This window comes from Sceloporus occidentalis, unplaced genomic scaffold (assembly GCF_023333645.1).
Source record: "Sceloporus occidentalis isolate IW3139 unplaced genomic scaffold, rSceOcc1.0.p SCAF_3, whole genome shotgun sequence".
NCBI lineage: Eukaryota > Metazoa > Chordata > Lepidosauria > Squamata > Phrynosomatidae > Sceloporus > Sceloporus occidentalis.
Window position 1 is genome coordinate 57,967,211 of NW_028316983.1, and position 22,500 is coordinate 57,989,710.

At 38.8% G+C, this 22,500-nt stretch overlaps 1 protein-coding gene across 12 annotated transcripts in view; it reads right to left on the reverse strand.

Annotated features, from left to right (window-relative positions):
• Positions 1–22,500, reverse strand: part of NFASC (neurofascin) — a 273,535-nt gene that overhangs the window by 141,495 nt on the left and 109,540 nt on the right. For all 12 annotated transcript variants that reach the window (XM_089514565.1, XM_089514555.1, XM_089514553.1 and 9 more), the window contains exons 3-7: positions 17,678–17,866; positions 5,757–5,774; positions 4,789–4,894; positions 4,366–4,562; positions 2,607–2,729 (exon numbers count right to left, since the gene is read on the reverse strand). In XM_089514565.1, the coding sequence (XP_089370691.1) occupies positions 2,607–2,729; positions 4,366–4,562; positions 4,789–4,894; positions 5,757–5,774; positions 17,678–17,771 (538 nt within the window). In that variant the 5' untranslated portion in view covers positions 17,772–17,866. The remainder of the gene's footprint in view (positions 1–2,606; positions 2,730–4,365; positions 4,563–4,788; positions 4,895–5,756; positions 5,775–17,677; positions 17,867–22,500) is intronic.

Below are 22,500 nucleotides of genomic sequence, written 5' to 3' on the forward strand. Positions count from 1 at the left end.
TTCGCCTCCTTCCCAGCCATCCCGTCTTCACCCCCAGCCTCCTTCAACTTCTTTCCAGCCATCCCTTCTCCACCCCCAGCCTCCTTCCCAGCCTCCTTGCCTCCTTCCCATGGCCTCTCTGGCACTGGCCTTCTTCCGGTGTAAACTTAGTGGGAACCACGCTCGCTGCTGAACCAGTTTCTGGACTGAATCCAGGAATCGATTCAGCAGTAATTTACTAGTAAGTGGGAATGAGGCTCAGGAGTACAAGCATATAGTACACACATTTCAATGGGGCATGTGTGCTTTATTTTTAAATGTTGTGGTTTTGGATGACTCTATCTTGTTTTTAGATCTGTGAGCCACCCTGGGTCCTATGTTAGGAGAAAGATGGCATGGAAATGGAAATGGGATAAATAAACACATATGTGATCAAGTCACACTACCAGTTTTCCCATGTACATCCAAACTATGTGGAAAAGGCAAGATCTGAGATGGCAGATCTTCAATAAGTAGACTAGCTCTTGCTGATGGCTGCAGCCAGGGCTAGTCCATGTGCAGAGTGATCTAAGTGACTGCTTGGGACATCATTTTTAATGTGCAAGAGGGAAGTGGTAGGTAACCTAAGAAGAGCAGTATTTTCTTGGACACTTAAAGGAATCTGAAACAGTATAGTGCAGCTGCCTAGCATAGAACAAAATGCTTCCAGCCAGTTCTGTTGCAGCTCCATCTTCATTTATCTGATAGACAAGCAGCAATTATTTACTTTATCATTTAAAGATCTACTTTGTAGATCTCCACACATCCAAATCATTCCAGTGAAAGATCAAGTTTTGGCAAGGTAGTTTTTTGGAACAGTTGGGTATCTAGGGGTCGATGTCACATTTCAGTGGTGCAAACAAATAGGACTGCTGATCACCAAAGATAATATCTATAGTGTGAGTGGCTGTTGCCAGTCTTCCTGACTTCTAAAACAAGTTGCTGTGTACTAAAAGCCTATGGCCTATGTCAAGTGAAGAGTGAGACAAAGGGCCCATGTACAGGCAGGATACCATAGGCCAACCCTGTGGTACCCTGCCAGTGGCTCCAACCTTTTCCCATTCCCAGGCCAGCGTGATGATGGGTAGGCATTCACCCACCCACAACCGCACCATGGAGTCTTCACTGCCATGCACCCCTTACCTGCTTCCACCGCTGTATTCCCTCTGAAGGCCCCTGACATGGTACTTATGGGCAGATATGGGGCACCTGACTTCACCCATGTGACCAAGTGCCTCCTTCTAATGTCCTAGGCCATGACTGCAGAGAGAATGTGGTGGCAGTGGCAAGTAAAGTGCACATGGCTGAGAAGTCTGCTGGCTGTTGTGGAGGAGTTTCCAGCAAACTCTGCTGCAAATTGCTCATCTTTTAGACCATGCTAAGAACCTTTTGGGCCAGGATTAGAAACAATTAATTCTGGCCCAGGGCTATTGGCAAACTTCCCACCTCTGAAAACAAACAGCATGTACTCAAGCCAATGAATACCTATTCTGGACTACTTCTCACATATTCTACCAAACAGGCTATTCAGCAAACTACAATCAAAAGTCGAGATTACCTAATAAAACAATGAGGAATCCCTGATGAGATACAATCAGTGACATTCACTTCAGTGGAGCATAAATCCAGTAGAGGGCTGAAGATTGGGGGATATGATAGGTATTTCACATCCCACACTACCCACAATCACTCCTTACAAGTGATAGCTTATGTTCTAAACTACATACTACATGGATGGCCAATGTAACATAGGGAATTATTATTTCTTCATTTTCATTTAGTTCAATGTTGCTAACTAATGTGCAAGTTACAGTGGAGAATTTGTGAAAAAAAATCCCTCTGTCATTTGATTTTACAAAACAACAACAACAACAACAACACACACACACACACACACATCCTGCATTTCCTGGACCAATACAAAAATAGGAACAATCTGTGATGGCAAATCCATATATTTCTGGGCTTGAAATATGTTCCATGAAATCATAATGTTTGACATCATGAGCACATTTGAGGAGGCGTAACCACTGCATACGTTTTTAAAGTGTCACAAACATACTTTAGTCAAAGGAATCCTGCATTTATTACAACCATTTGAATACCTACAGAAATGTATATAGATTTTACCTGGTAAAATAATAATCCAAATATGGAATGGACTTGACTGTGGAAAAAAGGAGGAATTCCACATGGATAGGTTTGAGGGACAGAAGGATGAGGCGGCTCAGCAATTAAGACACTGACTCTGATGATAGCAAGATCAGAAGGTTGGCAGTTCAAGGCCCAAGTGCCACGTGATGGGGTGAGCTCCCATCATAAGTCCCAGCTTCTGCCAACCTAGCAGTTCAAAAGCATATAAAAGTGCAAGTAGATAAATAGGTACTACTTTGGTGGGCAGGTAAACAGCATTCCGTGCTGTCATACTGGCCAGATAGTCACAGAGTTGTCTTTGACAATGCTGGCTCTTTGACTTAGTAACGAAGATGAACACAGTCCCCTACCATTAGATACAACTAGACAATCTTGTCAAGGTACAACTTTTACCTTTACCTTTAGATTTGACAGATGTGGTTATCCCTACTTACAGCTGCTCATCCAGAAGATAGCAGGTGGTGGCAGTCCAGGAGGAGGATTGCATGCCAAGATAAGGTGAGCACCTTCATGAACCTCTTGAATGTCCAAGTTTTCCTTTGGCCACAAAGGAGACTCTGCAATTAAAAATAATGGAAGAAATTAAATGTATACATAAGAATATAAATTGGGATTATACATAAGGGTGGAGGATGATAATTTTTCAAACTGTTTCAGAGGGCCCTCTATATATTGATGTGCACCAAAAACAGCCATCCTGGTTTGTGCATTTTATCTGGATCTATGCCATCCCTATTCCTGTAACTCTCATCCTTCTGTGGACAAACATTTCTTCATCCTCTTCTTTGTTTTCCTTTCCCTTTCCCCTCTGCCTCCCTCAGCTAAAAACTGTGGCCCACTCAACTACTTCATTCATTTGAAGGCCAGTGAGCAAAGCCTTTGTGGTTAGTAGATACAATCCATAAGGCAGCTGTTCAGCAGCCACTGGAGGGCTGGCTTTTCAATTCCCCAAAAGGTGAAAAAAGCAACACATGATGGAGAGGCACATATTTTTAGTTGAAACATGAACACTAGTATCTCTATCTGAAAGCTTTTCAAATTATAATATGGCATACAGTGAAAGACTAAATAATCAATTCAGAAGAGTAACAGCTAACCTTTCAATATTAGGGACACTATACATTTACTTGTTACATGCAGAAATACAAAAGGGGTAGTTTTTAAAGCCTCTCAACCACTTTAATAATGTCAGGTCATTCCCTGATTAAATATTCATGCATTTATAGGAAAAGCAGTTTGAAAAAGCTGCCCTCTCTCATGAATGACTCAGAAACCTTGTTTTTCTCTAGTTTTAAATAAAAAACACAACCAATAGATGCACAATCCCTCCTGTATCAAAAGCAGTATATTTCTGTGTCTCAGTTACTAGAGAGTATCAGAAGGAGGATGCTGTTACCTCATGCCTTGCTTGTGGGCTTCCTAGAAGCAAATGGTTAGTAACTGTGAACAGAATGCTCGATTAGATATATACCCTTGGTCTGACTGAGAATTCCACTTCATCTGTTTTTAATTATAAATACATTCAACTTAGAAGAAAATCTGGGCTACCAAATTTTAAAGTCATCATTTAGAAAAATTTCAGCAATGACCACATTTCTTTCTAACTACAGAATAAACATTCATACTTGCATTTACTTAATACTGCCAAAATGACACACAAATGGATCATTCTCATTCACTCAGTGCTACATTGTTCATGCCTTTGGGTTTATATCCATTCATACTATTCAATTATGTTGCCTATCCATCGAGATCAAAATATATTCTATCTTTTCTCTTGTTTTTATCTCCCATAGTTCTGGTCTGTAATTCCATTTAAACCCACCTGGTTTAGAATATTTTACTGTTATCACTGGCCAGCTACATATTATGAACTTCTACATAACATAAAACTTCAGATTTTAAAGCCACTGCCTCTCTTAAGGCTCTCTTTCAGAAAAACAATTGTGCAATCATTTCAGTTTTGAACTTTTCTAATACATTTGGTGGCCACAAAAATGTCAGGAGCCAATGATAACACATCAACTCCTTCAGTATCCAACAGGGAGTCCTCTTCAGAATCTTATATGTATTCTACCTTTAGTTAGGCATTGGCAATAGAACCCAATAAACTATACACTACCAATTATCTTTTGCAAAAATCACAAATACATAGTGTATATGACTACACACAAATCTTGTTATCATACTCACTTGAAACCTGTAGGAATATTTTATTGGAGATGGCTGTCCCAAAATCATTCCGGGCGAAACACTGATATTCCCCTTCATAGTCCTCTGGCCTACCACCACTGCGGAAGTCAACAGCCAGCGTACCTGACCAATGTCTCATGCTTACTCTTGGGTCTTTTGCAACATTGAAGAACTTCCCATTGCGTGTCCATGAAAATCTGCAAACATGATTGAAGATAATGGTTCACACATAATTTGGAAAGCATAAATTCCCCGTGCACTAACAAGTGTGAACACGTTAGTATATAGGATTTTATCCTTTGTGGTATCAGATCTAAAGGACAATGACAGAGGAAATAAAAGGGTCAAGAGTGTAGACCACTCTAAACTCCATGAAGAAGGATGACATACAAGCATAAAACAATAAATTAAAACTGCACTCACGTAGGAATGGGGTTGCCTTTTGCTTCACATTCAATGAATATGTTATCTCTTGGGTCAACAATATAATTCTTCACAGACTGCTTTGTAATTGTGGGGGGCTGATGTACTAGAAAACATATGAAGGAGGGGTTGGAAGAGGAAAATATGAAAAATTAAAATAACAGGAAAATTAAGACAAGAACTGGAAACTTCCCACATACCAGCATTTGAAAGCATGTAAGGTTCAGTGTAGGGACTCTTTTTTGGACATGATCCACACCTTTCATTATTCTCTTAATTATGTAAAGCAGAAGAATCCTCCACAAAGAAAACTGTAAACTCACAATCAACACATTCATAAGAAATTCAAGAGTGTTACCTTGCTTGAGTCATTTCATCAGTTGTTCATAGGCTGTTTTTGCCTTTGTGTTAATGAGTAGCAAGGGCACATTACATTGCAAAGTTCTACAGGAGAGACACTGTTGCAGTGCTTATGAGTTGCAGGAGATTTAGTTTTTTGCTCAGTCCCAAGGCAACTGTTAATGTTGGGAGAACCAATTTAGCCAAACTTAAGAGCATTTGTATTGTAAGGACCCTTTTTTTCCAGGGGGAAGGGTTCAGCAAATGAATTTACATGAATATATTTTCTGACTAATTTTGGGGACGATAGTATTAAGTACTATTTGCTCCAACCCTAAAATTGTATTAGTTTCATCACTCTGGTTAAAGTATTTTATGCCTTCTGTATATTAGCATCTAGTTATGAATCTAGCTGTGAAGCTACAAAACTACAAACTTTAATCAACAACAGAACCGCTTTAATGTCCAGTGCCATGAACCATGCAAACAATGTTGATCCAAGAGCCTCATTTGCTTTGAGCTTCTTAGCTTCCTTACAAGATTGTTGGTATGTACAGATTTTTTTTGCGTTCTTTTTCAGACACAGAGACAGCTATCTCAGAGAAAAAGAAGCAAGTAGCAGGACTTACATGATTCTTGAATACTTGCTGTTAATTCGAAGGTGTAAGCATATTAAAAAAGAAAGAGAGAAAGAAAAACAGATAGGATTAATCGAAAACATTTTATATCTATATTAAATATAGGGTTAAATATATTAAAAGGGTAAAATAAAACACATCTTTTAACAGTTTTTAATATCATTAGCTTCAATGATCTGCACTCCTGTAAACAAGTTAGAGAAAATAAGAACAAAAAAGTGAGGGAAAGAAAGATTATTAAAATGTAACAGTTCACAAATACTATTCTCACAAAGCTATTTGAGATCTTTAAGATAGGTCTTTCCAATGTACATACATAGAGACTTCTCAAAGGATAAATTTGCATATTTCAAATGTATCAGTGTATATGAACCTATGGAACAGCTTTCTGGAGAACCTGCAGAAAAGTCTACTTTCCTGGAAATTCTACTTTCCAGGTATGGTGATAGTAGAGCCTCTTTCTGGTAACTGCAAAACATCAGTTCTTTAAAAACTGGGTGGTTTGTGAGCGAGTGGCTACAAAACAGACATTTAACCACTGCACCATCAGAGCTCCTTTGGGTTTCTTACCCAGTTTTTAAAGAATTGATGTTTTGCAATTACCAAAAAGACCCTGGTGGCACAATGGTTAAATGACTGTACTGCAGCCACTCACTCACAAACCATAAGGTTGCGAGTTCAATACCAGCCCAAGGGCTCAAGCTCGACTCAGGCTTGCATCCATCCAAGGTTTCTAAAATGAGTACCCAGACTGTTGGGGGCAATTAGCTTAAGTGCACTGATAAGTGGTATAGATATATACTTGCTATTGTTATTGCTATGTGAAAATTTGAAGTATACTTTCAATCACTTTGGGACTCATTTTCTGCCAGAATACAAAATATATGGCCTGATATATGGGCAAAATTTAGCTCTTGCCACAATTACCCATGCCTTCTTTATCCGCACAAGAACTTTGAAAAGTGGACTTGGTGAATTCCTGGCCTTCACAGAAGGGAAAATACCAGTGTCCTTAGGGTTGCCAGAGTAAAAGTGGAGATGGTTCCAATCCCTCTAATGGTTCTGCTCTGTTCAGATTTAGTTAGTTGTGTTGCTTTACCACAAAGTCATAGGCAATAACAAAAAATACAATAAAAATACAATTAAAAATAGAATACAGTATAATAAATCATGATAAAATTTCCATAAGTTTAAGCACACCATATTATCAACTAATATATTAAATAATAAGAAAATATCTCAGTAAAGTCAGCTAGGGTTGCCAAAGTGAAAATTACAGCTTGCTCCTGCACCTGCAATCATTGTGTAGAAGAGGGAATTTCAGCAGGTATTCCTGCAATTTCCATTCTGGTTACCCTAGCTGAGGTTACTAACCAGGGTAATTCTGCATTACAGTGGGACCTCGGTATTTGTGGGAGATCCATCCTGGACCCCCTTGCGGATACCAAAATCTGCGTATGTTCAAGTCCCGTTGTCCCCAAGGTGCCATGCTGTCTTTAGGGGCAGCACCCGTTGTCCCCAATGGTGGTGTGTGCAAATGGCCATGCTGTCATTAGGGAAAACAGGACTTCAAGTAATCTTCTGTTGTCCCCAGTGGCCGCATGTGCATGTGGCCACACTGCCATTAGGGATGCAGCCGAGTTCACACGCCACCGTTCATGGATACTTGCCATCTGCAGATACTGAGGTCCCACTGTATTAAAGGCATGCACTGAGTCCTAAATAGGATCTCTCTGATAGGAACTTTCATCAGTGATATCATACAGGAAATAAAAAGGATTTTGTTATATAGTGAGGCCTACATTTACCTTTTATTTAATACATTCTTAAACTAGTAGTATGGATGTTTCAGTTTATTGTGTAATAGGGGGCGGTGGTAAAATACCACAACAGTCCAGCCAGTAGCAGAAGAAATTGTGCTAAAGAAAGAGCATCCCTGGCTTTGATTTTATTGAATGAAGCTTGTCCCTAACTTGCGCAGAGTATAGGCTCAAACTGTAGCACAGCAAGAGGAGACCTCTTCAGCTGTTGAGGACTTTTATAACATTTCATGGGTTTCGCTCTTCTTGTGACCTTTGCCATCTCCTGTGTCTCCCCACTGCATCCTTTGAATAAATACCAAAAATCTGGAAATGTACCACTGACTGACTCCATGTTGCAAGTTATTAATTTCCACAAACTGATAAAAAAGTCTTGTGTTTTGATATTGATTTGATTTATCTGATCTGGATCTAGACAACTGAAGAATGGTCAATTTTAAGCCCCAAATTCCCCATGGGCCACAATGTTTCATTCAGGTGCAGTGGATGTCAGATCATTCCTGACTCTCATTTTGGCCAAATTTGGGGCATTTTCCTCACTGTTGAGATCTGAGAGAAAGTTATAGATGGGGATCTAAACCACTGCATTTGTGCACAGTTCTGAGGTCTTTTGGTATGGTTCAGACTGAAAGATAGGCAGAAAAATAGTACTTTAAAAAAAGTGATTAGGGGGCTTTGGCATTCCCCTGGGGATGTTGGGAGCTGCAAAGGTGAGGTTTAGGGGCCACCTGCAGACCATACTTTCTCCATCCCTCCTTTAGAATCAAAAAGGAGTCTTTAACTATGGTCTGTTACAGACCGCCACTTTGCGGTGGTCTGCTGGCGCTGCTGTTTGCTCAGCAAGGGAGCCGCAGCAGCCAAACCACGTGACTCCCTCGCGGAGCAAAAAAGAAGCTCCAAAATGGAGCTTCTTCCTGCGGCGCACTTATGATGCCACGAGGCGCCAATGGCGCACTCGCGACGTCATAAGCGCTGCACGACGTGCGGATGCACAGCATCCGCTACATCAATATGGCGGCGGCCGTGTGGAACGGCCGCCGCCATATTATACGTATTCACTACGTACTAGGGTTAGGGGGGTGCAGAAGCACTGCCCCTTCCTAACCCTAATACGTAGTCAATACGTATTTTATGGCGGTTTGTAACCCGCCATCGTAATTCTGGCCTGTTTTAGACAGTTTTGGCAGCCTTATAGCCCACCCTTCCCCCATCAAGGTCTGCCTTATCATCTCTCTCCTTCAATTTCAATTAGTCAAGTGAGCTATTAAAAGAGAGGAATTCATTAGAGCACGCATAGAGTTTTTAATGAACTGTATTCCATTATCAAGAGGAGGGTTTTGCTTTGTTTTGATTACAAACCACAGTGTATTACTATGGTTTTTGGAATGCACTCATCCCTATACCAAACAAACAGCTTCAGTTATATACCACTTCATACTGAACTAACAGTGTCTAAGTAATTTACAACTGTAAGCTAATTGCCCCCAACAATCTGGGTACTCATTTAACGACCTTGGAAGGATCCAAGCCTGAGTCAAGCTTGAGCCCCCTTAGCTGGGATTAAACACGCAACCTTATGGTTTTGAGTGAGTGATTGCAGTACATGCATTTAAACACTGCACCACCAGGACTACCAGTAGTGAACCTTGAGTTCTGTCTCACCCACACTGCTTTGTCAATTTTATGTAGCCTTGGATTACAACTAATATGTAAAAATACACAGAAAATATATGAGAAATATTCCTAAAAACCAGCAGTAAAACATAGAGGAACCCAAGCTTATCTGGAACTATTCAGACTATTTCAAAACCCTCTTAACTTCTTCATCCAATTATTTTAGCCTTTATTTTTATGCTTAATAAATTAAGCAATGAATAGTAATGAGATAATTTACATATGAATTCTTTCCCCTCTAAATGTATGGTTTCTTATTCATTATCATATTTCTCCCATGCTTTTTCCAATCATTTTTTTAAATTTTCAGTTTCTAGTTTGCCTGATCAAAGTGTTGTAGGTATACTCTTCTTAAACTCTGACCAAATTCAAGGAACATAAACAAAGCAAAACTTATTTAATGTGTTCTAAGATCTCCCTAGGTTCACTCAAACTCCAAAATGCTGGATGATTGCAGCTACAGTCACATTTGCTTAGGCAATAGAGTTAGTTTCACCTCTGCCATTACTTTGACTTAAAAGTCTGCCTGTATCACAATGATGGACACATGTCCCAGATTTGTCTGACCATTGCACATACATATGGTGTCTATTATGTTCAAGCTATTCTGTAACGTAAGCTACCTTTCCGTATTACAACAAAAATCCAACTGACAACCAGAACGAGTCTTCATATAGTTCTCTAGGGCACTGCTAGTCAAAGAGGTCTATGCACTGAACATGGCTGATATGCCATCAGTTGCTGGTCCCTAGAGTGTTTCCAGAACAGAAAGAAATAATTGTGCCAATGGGTACAAATATGACACCAGTCCCTAGCACATTTATTTTGAAAAACTATAAATTTATGCCTGTTCTGTTTCTTGTCCTTTAAGCAATTACCAATCCAGCTGCCCTCTTACCGTATGATAGCTAGGTTTTCTTAGTTTCTGGTTTTCCAAATGTATACTTAAGTATTTCTATACTTAATATGTGAATTACACCTATCAGCTTGCTCCTATGGCACTGTTTCATGATACTTTAAAAATGTTAAGATTGCATTTTGCAGAAAAGACACAGATTTTGGATACTTTCTTAACTGCCTTTCCAAAAACCAATCCCTCTTTTTTACTTTTCTGTTAAATTATATATGTTTATCACCAGTCTCTATTTTGCTCAAATACACAAATTAATTCAAAGATCTGTTTAAAACATTAGCAGCTGTATACCTAAGACAAAAGGGAAGTTTGGTGGCTGAACAACTCTGTGTTTAGATCTGATAACCTGATTTTACTTGTGGAGATTTGTTCTCATATTCTGGCACCTGTAGAAAACTAATCTCCATGAAGGAGGGAGGGCATGGGGCCCTGTAGTTCAGAAGGAGAAGAGAGTTTATTTGCCTAGGGAGTCAGAAATTTGCACACTTATCATAAACCCAGAGCAGCTGTACCTATTTATGCACCACCTGCTCAACTTAGTAAAACCTGAAGCTTTTCAAGTTTGCAAATAGGAGTGATGAATTAATTAGCTGAGTCCCTGCCCTGAACAATGGACAGACACCAGAGGGCTAAGGGAAACTGAATGCTTTCTGTGTTAAATAAAAGGAAGATTAAAAATCCAATTCTCTGGCAGATTGTATGAAGGGGAAGGGGATCCAAGAGTCTGACGTCTCTGCAAGCAAAGCAGGGGGAAGGGGAGAAACCCTTTGAAATAGGCCCAACTGGTGAGGCAGATGTTTGCAAGATCCCTTAATTCTTTTCATTGATTTGGGACACCCCAGTTTCCTGGTTCATCTTGTTACAACACCTTAAGAAGAGTAACAATGTATTGAAATATGTAATACTAAACAGTGTTTTCTAAAACACCTAAAAACTGGGATTTAATCCACCCTGGTATCTTACTTCTAATAGGTCCATTCCACTGTCCATAAATTACACTGCAGAGGGTTGTATATGACTCCTCACCTTTTTCAGCCTCCCCATGCTCCCCAGAATTTTTTTTTTAAAGCATAGTAGTTTGTGGCTGAATCACTAAAAGGAAAAGGAATGTGCTATAGCATACATCTTTATAGGCAGTATAACAGTCAATTAACTTCTTTTAGTGCAATATCAACAGTCAATAAAATAATAATAATCACAGTCAGTTTAAGCATATTTTAATATTCATTTATACAGGAACATAAATCTAATAATTATCAATCAAGTTTGAATTGGAGATTTTAGTTGTTAATAAAGAGTAGGGAATTTTAATAAATTTAGTAATGTTATAAAGGAATTAGTGATTAATTAATGTCAGCTAATTTTACACATCTCTACCTAAGTTGGAGGTACTTTCAATTAGAAGAATACCTAAAAAACTAAAACAAAAAGTATAGTTGTTGAGTATTTGGCCAGCCAAAAAGAAAAAAAATGGCCCTATGTCCTGAGCAGTTGCTGACTCCTTATGGTGCACTCCTTAGGATTTCACTACATCAGTCCCAAGTATGGTTACTCAGGAGCAGATACCACTAAGTGCAGAGAGGCTAATTCTTCAGCATTTTAAAGACCGTAGCCTTGGACTTGGAAATATCCCAGCAAATCATCTAGTGATACTGAATGAAAGGGAAAGACTTCTATTTATTTTCAGTGTAGGCTACAGTACGACTGATTTGGTGCATATCACATGTACTGGAGCTCTGGTTGATGGTCCATACATACAACATTTTACTATTACCACAAGTATAAACCTCAGCAAGCAAAACACAACTCTGAAGTTTCTTGACTTGCAACAATGGGCAAATCACATCCACTTTCCACTGCAGTGAGAGCATTATGAGAATTAGATGGTGAGAGTGAGATATTTAAGCTCTTGATGGAAGTTGCTTTAGAAACAGAAAGTGTGCTTTAAAAAGCACTGCAGCCTTTAGTGTAACATCATATTGCACAAGTACTGAGTGTCCTGTTATTTAGTTATCTAAGTTTGAATTACACTTGGTAAGATAAAATGATTCATTCTTCCATTCAAAAGGAGGAAAACTCTGCTAACAGGAGGCTCTTCTTCTGGAAATCATTTGTACTAACTTCATTGCTCCTGCTTGAAGCTCACATATCAAGCCATAGAAGCATTCAAACCCTATGTTCAGGGTAAAATTACTGCTGTGCCTGCCATGAAACTTAGTATTGAGTTTCAATCATGAAACTCAGTATTAGGTAGATTAGTGGTGAGCATGTTCTGCAAAGGGAGAGAACACTTTTCAGATTGGACATGGTAGATGGGTATTTTTATGGGGGTGTTTGCCTGTTATGATGCACTTTTTTCTTTATTGTGATGTATCAAAATAGTTGTATATTTTTTAAATCAATGTTAGTCCAATATGTTAACTTAATTGTGTTTCACCATTTTTATAAAATGTAGTCAGCCCTCCATATCCACAGATTTTTTATCCACAGATTAAAGCATCCATGGTTTGAAAATATTTTTAAAATATATGAATTCCAAAAAGCAAAGTTTGATTTTGTGATTTTTTATGCGGAACACAATATACATATGCCACTGTATATAATGGGATTTGACCATCCACAGATTTTGGTATCCATGGGGGTCCTGGAAACACACCCCAGTGGATACCAAAAGCATACTGTAAAGGGAAGGGGTGGAGACTGGCAGACTTTTTAAAATGAGAAAAATATGAAATGGATAAAAATAGACTCCTTTACAATTTGTTATTTTTTATATTTAATTTTAATTACTACCTTAATAACATTCCTTTCACTCATTATTAATAAAGAAATCTACTTGTACATAATTAATTAATATTTGGAAAGGTTTCATTTCATTATTAACAAAATTCTCCCTCAGTCATGATTAATAAATAAAATCTTGCCACACTTACTTGATTAATTATTATACAATATTTATATTTCTGTATGACTGAAACTTAAACTCACTTACATTGATTTTAATATGACTTTGTCTATCGGCAATGATATTTATTATATCAACCCCATCAAACTATAATCAGTGGGACAGTCAATATCACAGTGAATAACCTTCCTTTCTCCGATGAATAGAGTGCATTTAATTGTTTGCTGCCACATTTCTGTGTCAAACCATAATGTCAAATGAAAAGGGGAGTAAAAGTGCAAGCTTATGCATTTTAACTCAGAAGCAAATTCCATTATGGTCAGTTCCTACTTAAACATGTACAAACTTACAGCTTATATGTCTCCATTCTGCTGAAGATTTAAATTGTGGTGCCCAGAACTGGACACAATATTCCAGGTGGGGCCTGACCAGAGCAGAATAGAATGGCACTATTATCTCCCTTGATCGAGACACTATACCTCTAATGATGCAGCCTAAAATCGCATTGGCCTTGTCATGTAGTTCAAGTTATGCAATTCTAGTCTGATATAGTGTAGAATCTTAGGTGCTACAGTTAAAATATCTCCATTCCAGCTTCCATCTGCATATTTTGGGTGCAAGTTTTCTGTATATTGAAATCTGCAATTTATCCAGAGGCCACATCAGATGGAATAAACAAAGATTTAGTGATGTCAACAGAACCACTTTTGAGTAAATGCACATAGAACATAGAGTTCTATTAAATTTTGAGTATCAATCATAGGCACTTTACAAATGGGCCCTATGGGGCGCCATCGTGACGTGCAAGGGGTGGCACTTCCAGACGCCCCTTGCCCCTCGCACGTGACGAGGGCGTCAAAATGGTGGCACCCTGTACACACAGGCACCACCATTTTGATGTGACGGATGCTAGTGATGCTGTGAGTGTGCCACTGGTGCACTGTGGCGTCACAATTGCGCCGCAGAAAGAACCCACTTTTTGTGGGTTCTTTTTGCTGCGCGAGGGAGCCGCGCAGTTTGTCCGCTATGGCTCCCTCGCGCAGCAAACCAGAGCACTGGGAGACCGTTCTTTTTGGACGGTCTGTCCTGCGCCATACTTTTCCCTAAGATACTCTACAGCATATCCCACCAATGGTGGTTTTATATTTATAGGGATTATGCAAATTCCCCTTCAAATGAATGAACAACTTCTCAATTAACTTTATCTCCAGGAAAGACCTGGAACGAATGAAGGAAGTTATTCTTTTGCATGAATTCTGTTTATGTCATCAAATCCAACTTTTATGAACAGAATTATTAGATTTTTTGCAGGTTTTTCGGGCTATTAGCAGAATTATTAGCATTGACAAGATATAATAATCAGTGAAAAAGCAGTTATACATCTACATGTCTAGCATGTGGATGGGTTCAAGGAAAACTACTCCATATACAATTCAGCAAAAAATGTTTTTCTCTTTCAAAATATGGTGATAAATAAAAATAATGAACGACTGTATGTATATATGTGTGTGTGTGTGTGTGTAAAGAGAGAGAGAGAGAGAGAGAGAGAGAGAGAGAGAGAGAGTGTAATGGGAAGGAATTAATTTTTACAAGTAACTTTTACTTTTAAAAGCTCTGGCTCTGGTTCAACTCATCCTGAAAATAAAATGAACTGAAAGAAGTTGTGCTTCGTTACAGTGCCTATGTAAATAATGACATCAGCAATGGGTTCTGTTTCATCTATATAGCACATAATTTTTTCAGAAACTGGCTTTAAAATGATGTTCTTAGGCAAATTTGCTCACAATAATTAGTGTTATTTACTGTTTTCTACTGGTTCTTTATCAAAACATTTATAAATACTTATTGCAGCGTGTTTAGTGTTTCATCTGGGCTATCTGGGAGAGCATTTCTTTATTTGATTTGTGAACTTTCCCTTGCACACAAATGGAATTCAAAATATGCAGCTAGTAGATGAAAACAATGTGTTTTAGTAAACTCCTTCATTATGCATAAAGAAATACACTGTGAAGGTAAGTATTATGAAAAGTTAACTCAGGGCTGCCCAAAGGGGCGGTGTGATCCCGCCCGATAGAACCAGGTGAGTGCAACAACCACCACATGCAGCGGCCCCAATCCGGCCACTCTGTGCCCCCAAAAACCTCTCTTATGTGGGGCAGAAAAAAAGCCGCCCCTTTGTTGCTAGAGATACCTTTTAGCCAATTCTGGAGCAAGTGACGTGTAAATGCTGCAGCCTAAAGCTGAACAGAAGCAGGCTAGCGTGTAATTGCTAGCCCGGCTTCTGTCTGGCTTGAGGGCGTGGTGCATCTAAATACCATGCTCCCAAGTGGGCACAGAGGCGGACTTTCGGGGATGTCTGTTTTAGCCCTTAGATGCCTTACATCCTCTGGAATATGAATACCTATGAGATAATTGACCTTTTGAAAAGGCATGATTGTTCTGCAACTTGTTCTGCAGCATAACTTTCCAATAATAAACTAGTATTATTTTCTCTTGAAATCAATATCTGTATGTTTCTTAACAATCAATCTGCATGGGAAAAATGCTAATGAATCTCTCTTGTCCACCAAGGAGATTCTTTTATACAGTCTCTATACTATAGAGCAAAGAGATTCATCTTTAAGGGAAGCCAGTTAAGTTGAAACCATGTTTTTGTGACAAAGCAGATTAGGGTCTAAATACCCTAAAGGCATCAGATCCTGTCTGATCTTGGAAGTTAAGCAGGGACAGTTCTGATTAGTACTTTGATGGGAGACAGCTAATGGATGCCAAGTACTCTAGGCTATATTTCAGAACTGGCAAAACCACCTCTGAGTATTTCTTGGCTACGAAAACCCTGTGAAATTGATGAGGTTGCCATAAGTCAACAGGAGACTTGAAGGTACACACACACACAGGCACACACACAATGTAGAATACACAGCACTTCATAACATTATGGAGGGTTGTAGAAAATGTGCATTCATTCCCTCAGCAGTAACTTATTGGGGGGCAAATGCTGCTGGTGAGTAGGAATCCTGCTAAGAGTGAATGGGATCAATCTTTTCCTCTCCCCCCCCCTTTCTATCTAACACCCCATTTCTATTTCTCTCTCCATTTTCTGCCTTTTCTTTCTTTATTTCTATAGCCATCTGAAATAAAGCTGAGAGAAACAGGGAATAAATTTAAGGGCTACACAGCTAATTCTTGGCATAATGCCAGTTAGTCCATGCAGAATAAGAGGCTTTGTAGATATATGCTGCTATGTATATCTAAGATTAAGCCCAAAACTGAAATACTGAAATAATACTTACAATAGAGGAAGCCCCACTGAACACAATGGGACTTGTTTCTGTATAAACACACATAGGCTAGAACTGTCTATGTACTCCTATACATGCTTACATGAGCCAGATGAGACACAATGCAATTCAGTTCTGACTAAGGAGTCTCTTGGTTATTCAGGTAGGGATGAATATGTCAACTTAAGAGCAATTCTTAGATATGTAGTTTAACTGACTGAAAGGGAATAAAGCTGGCACTAGCAGGCATGGAAACATTTGTCTTGACAGGACATAAGCTTTCCATCAACAATCAAGAAAACTTTTGACAGTTTATGGCTCTTGTGTAGTGATTACATAAAGTAATGAAAAACTGTATTTTAGCATGGATTTTAATAATAGTTCTGGTAGCATCTGCTAAACATATAGACCAGAGAAGACTTCCATTAGTTAGGGAACTTCAGTGACTTGAACAACATTTGGTCACTAAGATTCAGAGATCATTACCCCAGAGTTATTTCAAAAGCTAGCAAATAAGGACTGGAAGTAATTCAGTAGTAAATCCATGTTTACTGTCTTGGTTTGTACATGCATTCAAATTTAAATATTACATTAGTATGTACTATGAACTCTTCTCACCAGAGTAGAAATTATCTACATTTACATTACAGGTATAGAGACAAATCAACTCTATTTACCACTCCCGTATTTTTATTAATTTCTGGTCATTTCCATGAATTTCCTGAAATGTAATTTTTCTTCATGAAAAGTACAACAGTCTTCCAATCTGCCTCATAACACCTACTAATGCAAAGTAACAGAGACTATAGATTGGGTTGCAAATGTTGTTGGCAGTCAGGCTAAACTTATTCTGAAGTTACTTTGTCTTTTCTGGAGCCACCTCAATGCTGAACTTGAATGACAGCAAAAATCCAGTCATTTTATAAGTAAAACCCTACAAAATGTTCAGTTCACATGACTAAGATTATCCTGCTTTTGCTGTATGTTACAGCTGGTCACTCAGCTGTAAGACGTCTTGCATTATGGACAATCATGAACACACAATGGGCAAGACATGGAAAATTGATTTGGCCACAGGACAAATTGTCCTTGGTCAATCTGAGGGGTCTCCACACCTATAAATGGGTGGAATTGAATATAGTTCAAGTTACAATGTACATATTTTACCTTTCTGTACAGTTACAAGGATGATGACCATGAAAGCCTAGGTGACTATTTCAAAGGCTCATAAAACAATTCAGTCCTTCCTCTAACCTCTCAATGACAATAATTACTTAGAAATACGAACTGAGGTAGCATGGGGAAAAAAATGGACTTACGATCCCGTGGGACTTCAATGGCTTTGATGAAGTGAAGAAGGTTTAAAGTGAGCACCACTCCAATATAGGTTAGGAGATACCTTTGCATTACCATTTTGAATATTTGGCTAAGATCCTATGTCCCCAGTTTCCTCCAACAAGGCAAAGTGGTGACTTTACTACTGTAGTGCAGCAGAATACTTTGATTTCCTGCAAAAAACAAAAACAAAACAGGAAAAATTAATGCATTGAAATCAAGATTGACATCCACCACATTCCCCCAACACCTTTGTAAGAAGACAGCAAGGGGAAAAAACCCCACACACATTCTCATCAGTGCCAGTTGTAGGCTCTGGATGGTCCTTAAGCAATACATGTTCAATGGGTATGTCTCCTTCAACGAATACAGCATCTTATCACCACAAGTGTCATGGCAACATGCCATGGAATCCTGGGATTTGAAAATTAGGAAGAGATATTTAGCATTCTCAGCCAGGGAGTTCATATATCTTCTCACCCAAACCAGAAACACACCAAGATACCATAGGATGCATCCATGGCACAATGGAATGATAGTCTTCTCACAAGACGTCTACTCAGTTCTTATATGTTGGGCAAATTTCACAAAACATCCTTCTGTATTATCTATTTCAGTCTTCTTCAACCTGTTATACAACTAGCATAACCCCTACCCAGAATAATCAATAGTCAAGCATTATAGAAATAGCAATAGCAAGTACATTATGGAAGCTATAGTTTAAAATTCTGGAGGGCAGCAGGCTTTGGGTAGCTGAGCCTATTATTTATAAGTTACACTTTAATTGTACAAGTTCAAATCTTCAAAATAAAGTGATTTGATGTACTTTAGGTAATAGTTTATTAAAACCTGTTACGCTAGAATAGTCCTCCTGTAATACATTTCTTTTAAATTATTTTTTATTAAAATAATTATATCTCATCCTGTATCATGAGATACAAAGTAAAGTATTTTAAATATAAAATAATGATAACTCATCCTATATCACAGAATTATATCATGAGATCTCAGGGCGACATATCAGGAAAATCAGTATGACTCTTAAAACAATTTAAAATATAAGCTATGAAAATAATTTAAATAAACTAAAATCATATTAAATAATTTTACAAGTTAAAACATCTTAAAACTTTAAAACCATTTAAAACCATATGCAGGTACATACTGGAGGATATAACTGAGGCCCCAAGGGCTTTAATAAGAAGTCGTAGTTCAACTTGGTGTCAGAAAGAAGCCAACACTGGCACCAATAAGGCTTCTACTGAGAGAGGACATCACACAAACTGGGTGTCACAACTGAGATGGAACCCTCTCATGGCCTTCCACTGTGTATTACTACCACTGGAGAAAAGAGAGGATGGTCTCTCCAGCAGACCTCAGTCTTTGTGCAGGCATATATAGGGAGAGGTGTTTCTTCAAGTATGGAGATCCCAAGTTGTTTGGGGCTTTAAATGTCATTTCTAGTATCTGGAATTTAAGCTGGAAATGTATCAGCAACCAGCTCAGTTCCTTTAAGAATAGAGTTAATGTGTAGAGTTTCTAAGTCAGGACTATCTCAGACCCTGAGATTTCAGTGCGAAAAGCCTGAGACCTATGGATGACTCCTAGGGATGTCATGGGGATGGGCCATGGTGATAATATACCCTACAACTGTTTGAATTTGGCAGGGACAATTCCAATTAATTTTCTCTTGTCCCATTTTTTCAGCTGCTTTTAAAATGTCTCTGTTTCTGTCTCCTCCTCATGCTTTTCCCCTTTGTCTTTCACTTACTTCATTTCCTGCACACAGAGTTCAAAGAACAAAAGTAGTTCACACTCACTTAACTCAGCTGGAGGGAGAGAAAGGGAGGGGGCACAATCTTGTCCTTCCCAGAAGATTCAGGCAAGAAACCCAAACTGCTGCAACCTTTGCAAGCTTATGTATTTTTCCTCATTAACTACATAACCTCCAGTTGTCCCAATTTATCAGGTACAGTTCCAGTTAATTCTCTGTCGTTCCACTTGCTTCTAAAATGCCCCAGTTTTGCTATTCTCCTTCCACTTTTCCCTTTTGACCTCAGCTTATTTCAGTTGCTGAAAAGTAATTTGCATGCAATTAATGCAGGAAGAGAAAAAGGAAAGAAGGAGGCAAAATCTTATCCTTCCCTGTAGATTCAGGGAACAGCAAAGTGCTGCATTTCTTACCTTGTGTATTCTTCCTCATTAAAACCTTTTGCCATCTGGACTACACTGTGATGTTGCCTGGCCACATGTATCCCAGTTTTCATTTATGAATTGTCAGACAGTGTGTGGTATTACAACAAGCAACCTTTAGTGATGTCATTAGGCATAATATATTAAGCATCAATCACAACTATGTTGAGTACATCTTTCAATCCATTTTTCTTTGCCTACAAAGAGGCCTGTGACCGCACTGGGATGGAGACATATTGGAATGCAAAAAAGGAGTCCCTGTTGAGATGCAAATGGACTTTAAATTTCCTGGATGAAAAGCTCCCCATTGCCGCATGGCCAGAAGGAGGAGGAGACTGCCTGCAAAAGATATCCTCCCCATTATAACATCTTTACTAAGGACTGAAACAACATGCAGGCATCTGACTAACATCTCCAATTGTGTTTTTCCCCTCTCCTGTTTGGTTTGTAACATCTTGCCTGATGAAGAAGCCCATGGAGCTTTGAAAGCTTGCAACAAGTACAATGGACCCTTGCCTTACGTGGGGGATCTCTTCCGGACCCTCCTGCATAAAGCTAATTCCGTGTTTGCTTGAGCCCCATTTATCTGAATGGGGCTCGCATGCACGGCGGAGTGGGAGCGCGCGGGATGCCACGGGCATGCACCCCCATTCATTTGAATGGGACGTGCCACCCCTTGTGCTCCACACGCTCCCCGCAGCTTGAGTGCGTACGCTGAAGTCCACGTATAGCGCGCCCGCGTATAATGCGAGCGCACTGTATAGTGTGCATTTCGGTTGGTCAATAAAGGTATCACTGATGGATTTTTGTTTGTGTTTGTTAAATGGCCAACACAGCCTACCTCTGAATGATTACTTGACTGTGTTGAGGCAGAGCAAGATGTGACACAAACTTTATTAATTACCCACAAACCATGTTTCAATTTGTTGTCATGAAGTTGAAATTAAAAATTCCCCTACTCTTTTGATATATAGTTACAGACTGTCTTTTAATACTTGAGAACAAATAGGCAAATACAAATATAAATCAGACATATTCAGATGAACAAAACCAGTAATACCAAAAGCAAGTACATTTCTATACGGCTTATCAGTGCACTTAAGCACTCCCTAAGTGGTTTTCAATGTGTAAGCCAATTGCCCCCAACAAGCTGGGTACTCATTTCAGCGACCTATGGAAAGATGCCAGGCTGAGTCGACCCTGAGCCCCTCCCTGGCTGGTATTGAACTCACAACCTTGTGGTTTGTGAGTGGGTGACTGCTGTACATGCATTTAACCACTGGGCTACCAGGGCTCCAGGGTATCTTTATTTTTAAATGGCATTGATATCATTTGTAACTGATACAGGGGACATATACTGGATAGCTGTAAAACCTATTGTAAAAAGAGACCCCAACAAAGTTTGAAGGTAATTTTTGCTTTTTAAGTCTTGTTAGTCAACTAAGTATAAAATATATATAAACATATAACCACATACAATTCAGCTTATTTCTGTAAGTACTGCTTACAGTTTCTGCCTATCAGCTAGGCATGCCTGCCTTCAAAAAATTACATGCAATTGTACATGTTCATGCAAGGTATTCCATTCTTCACCCCTTTAGTTTTTCCTGTTTTCCTTCTGATTGATATGCACCATTCCTAGGCTACTGAACACACACAATCCTTAATGAACTATTCTGAGGATCATCTGCCCCAATGTGTATTTGTGCAAACACTGGGTTTTTCCTAAGCATACTTACACGCTTCTTAATAACAGTTTTGTGAGCTCAATATCTGAGTTTTCTATTAGAGAGAATGACAAAAGAAAAGGGTTCTGACTTTGCAGGTGTGTAAAACTGGTTATGCAGTTTCAAATGTACATCCCAAACTGATTATGTACTGTACTTTTCAGTCAGGTGACAGTACAATTCTCCACAATGACTCTAACACTGTGTATTAAACAAAAGGATACAATATCAGTTTGATATTGTCAATTATTTATTTTCTGAGTAATATTCTGATGTAGCAAATCTGGCTGAGGAAGTTTTCTGCTAGCTCAGTATTCCAGATAGACTGAGATTGGAAAGTTCAAACATGTTTCTTTGGGGAATACAGGGAAACAGTTAGAGGGTAGGGCTGAAAGGACAAAATCATCTCTTTCTACTTAGCAGTGGAATTAATTCACAAGTGGCTTCTGGGATCCAAAAGCACACAGTGACCTGAGCCAATTCTAGGAGTCAAATAGGACACATGAATTAAGCTGGTTCACAAAGTGAAGGTAATATAGCTTTACTCATTCTGAGAGTTCACTCAGGTCACTTGTATGGTTTTAGTCCTAATTGTTTACTAATTAGACAAATAATTTGACTATATCCATGGTATCCATGTATTCTGGAGTGTATACATATAGAATCAACCACTTTTTAGAATTAATGGTGTCAGTGATGTCTTTGACAATGTTCAGTGTCAATGATGTCTATGATAATTAGACTATAGAAGAATCATCCAGTGTAGTGGGTATGAACCACACACACTTCACAGGAGGAAGACTACATGGAGCATTATTTTGAAGGTCTGCCCACCATTCCTCTGTCCATCTTCTATTAAACTAATTATGTTCTGCTATCATAATTTT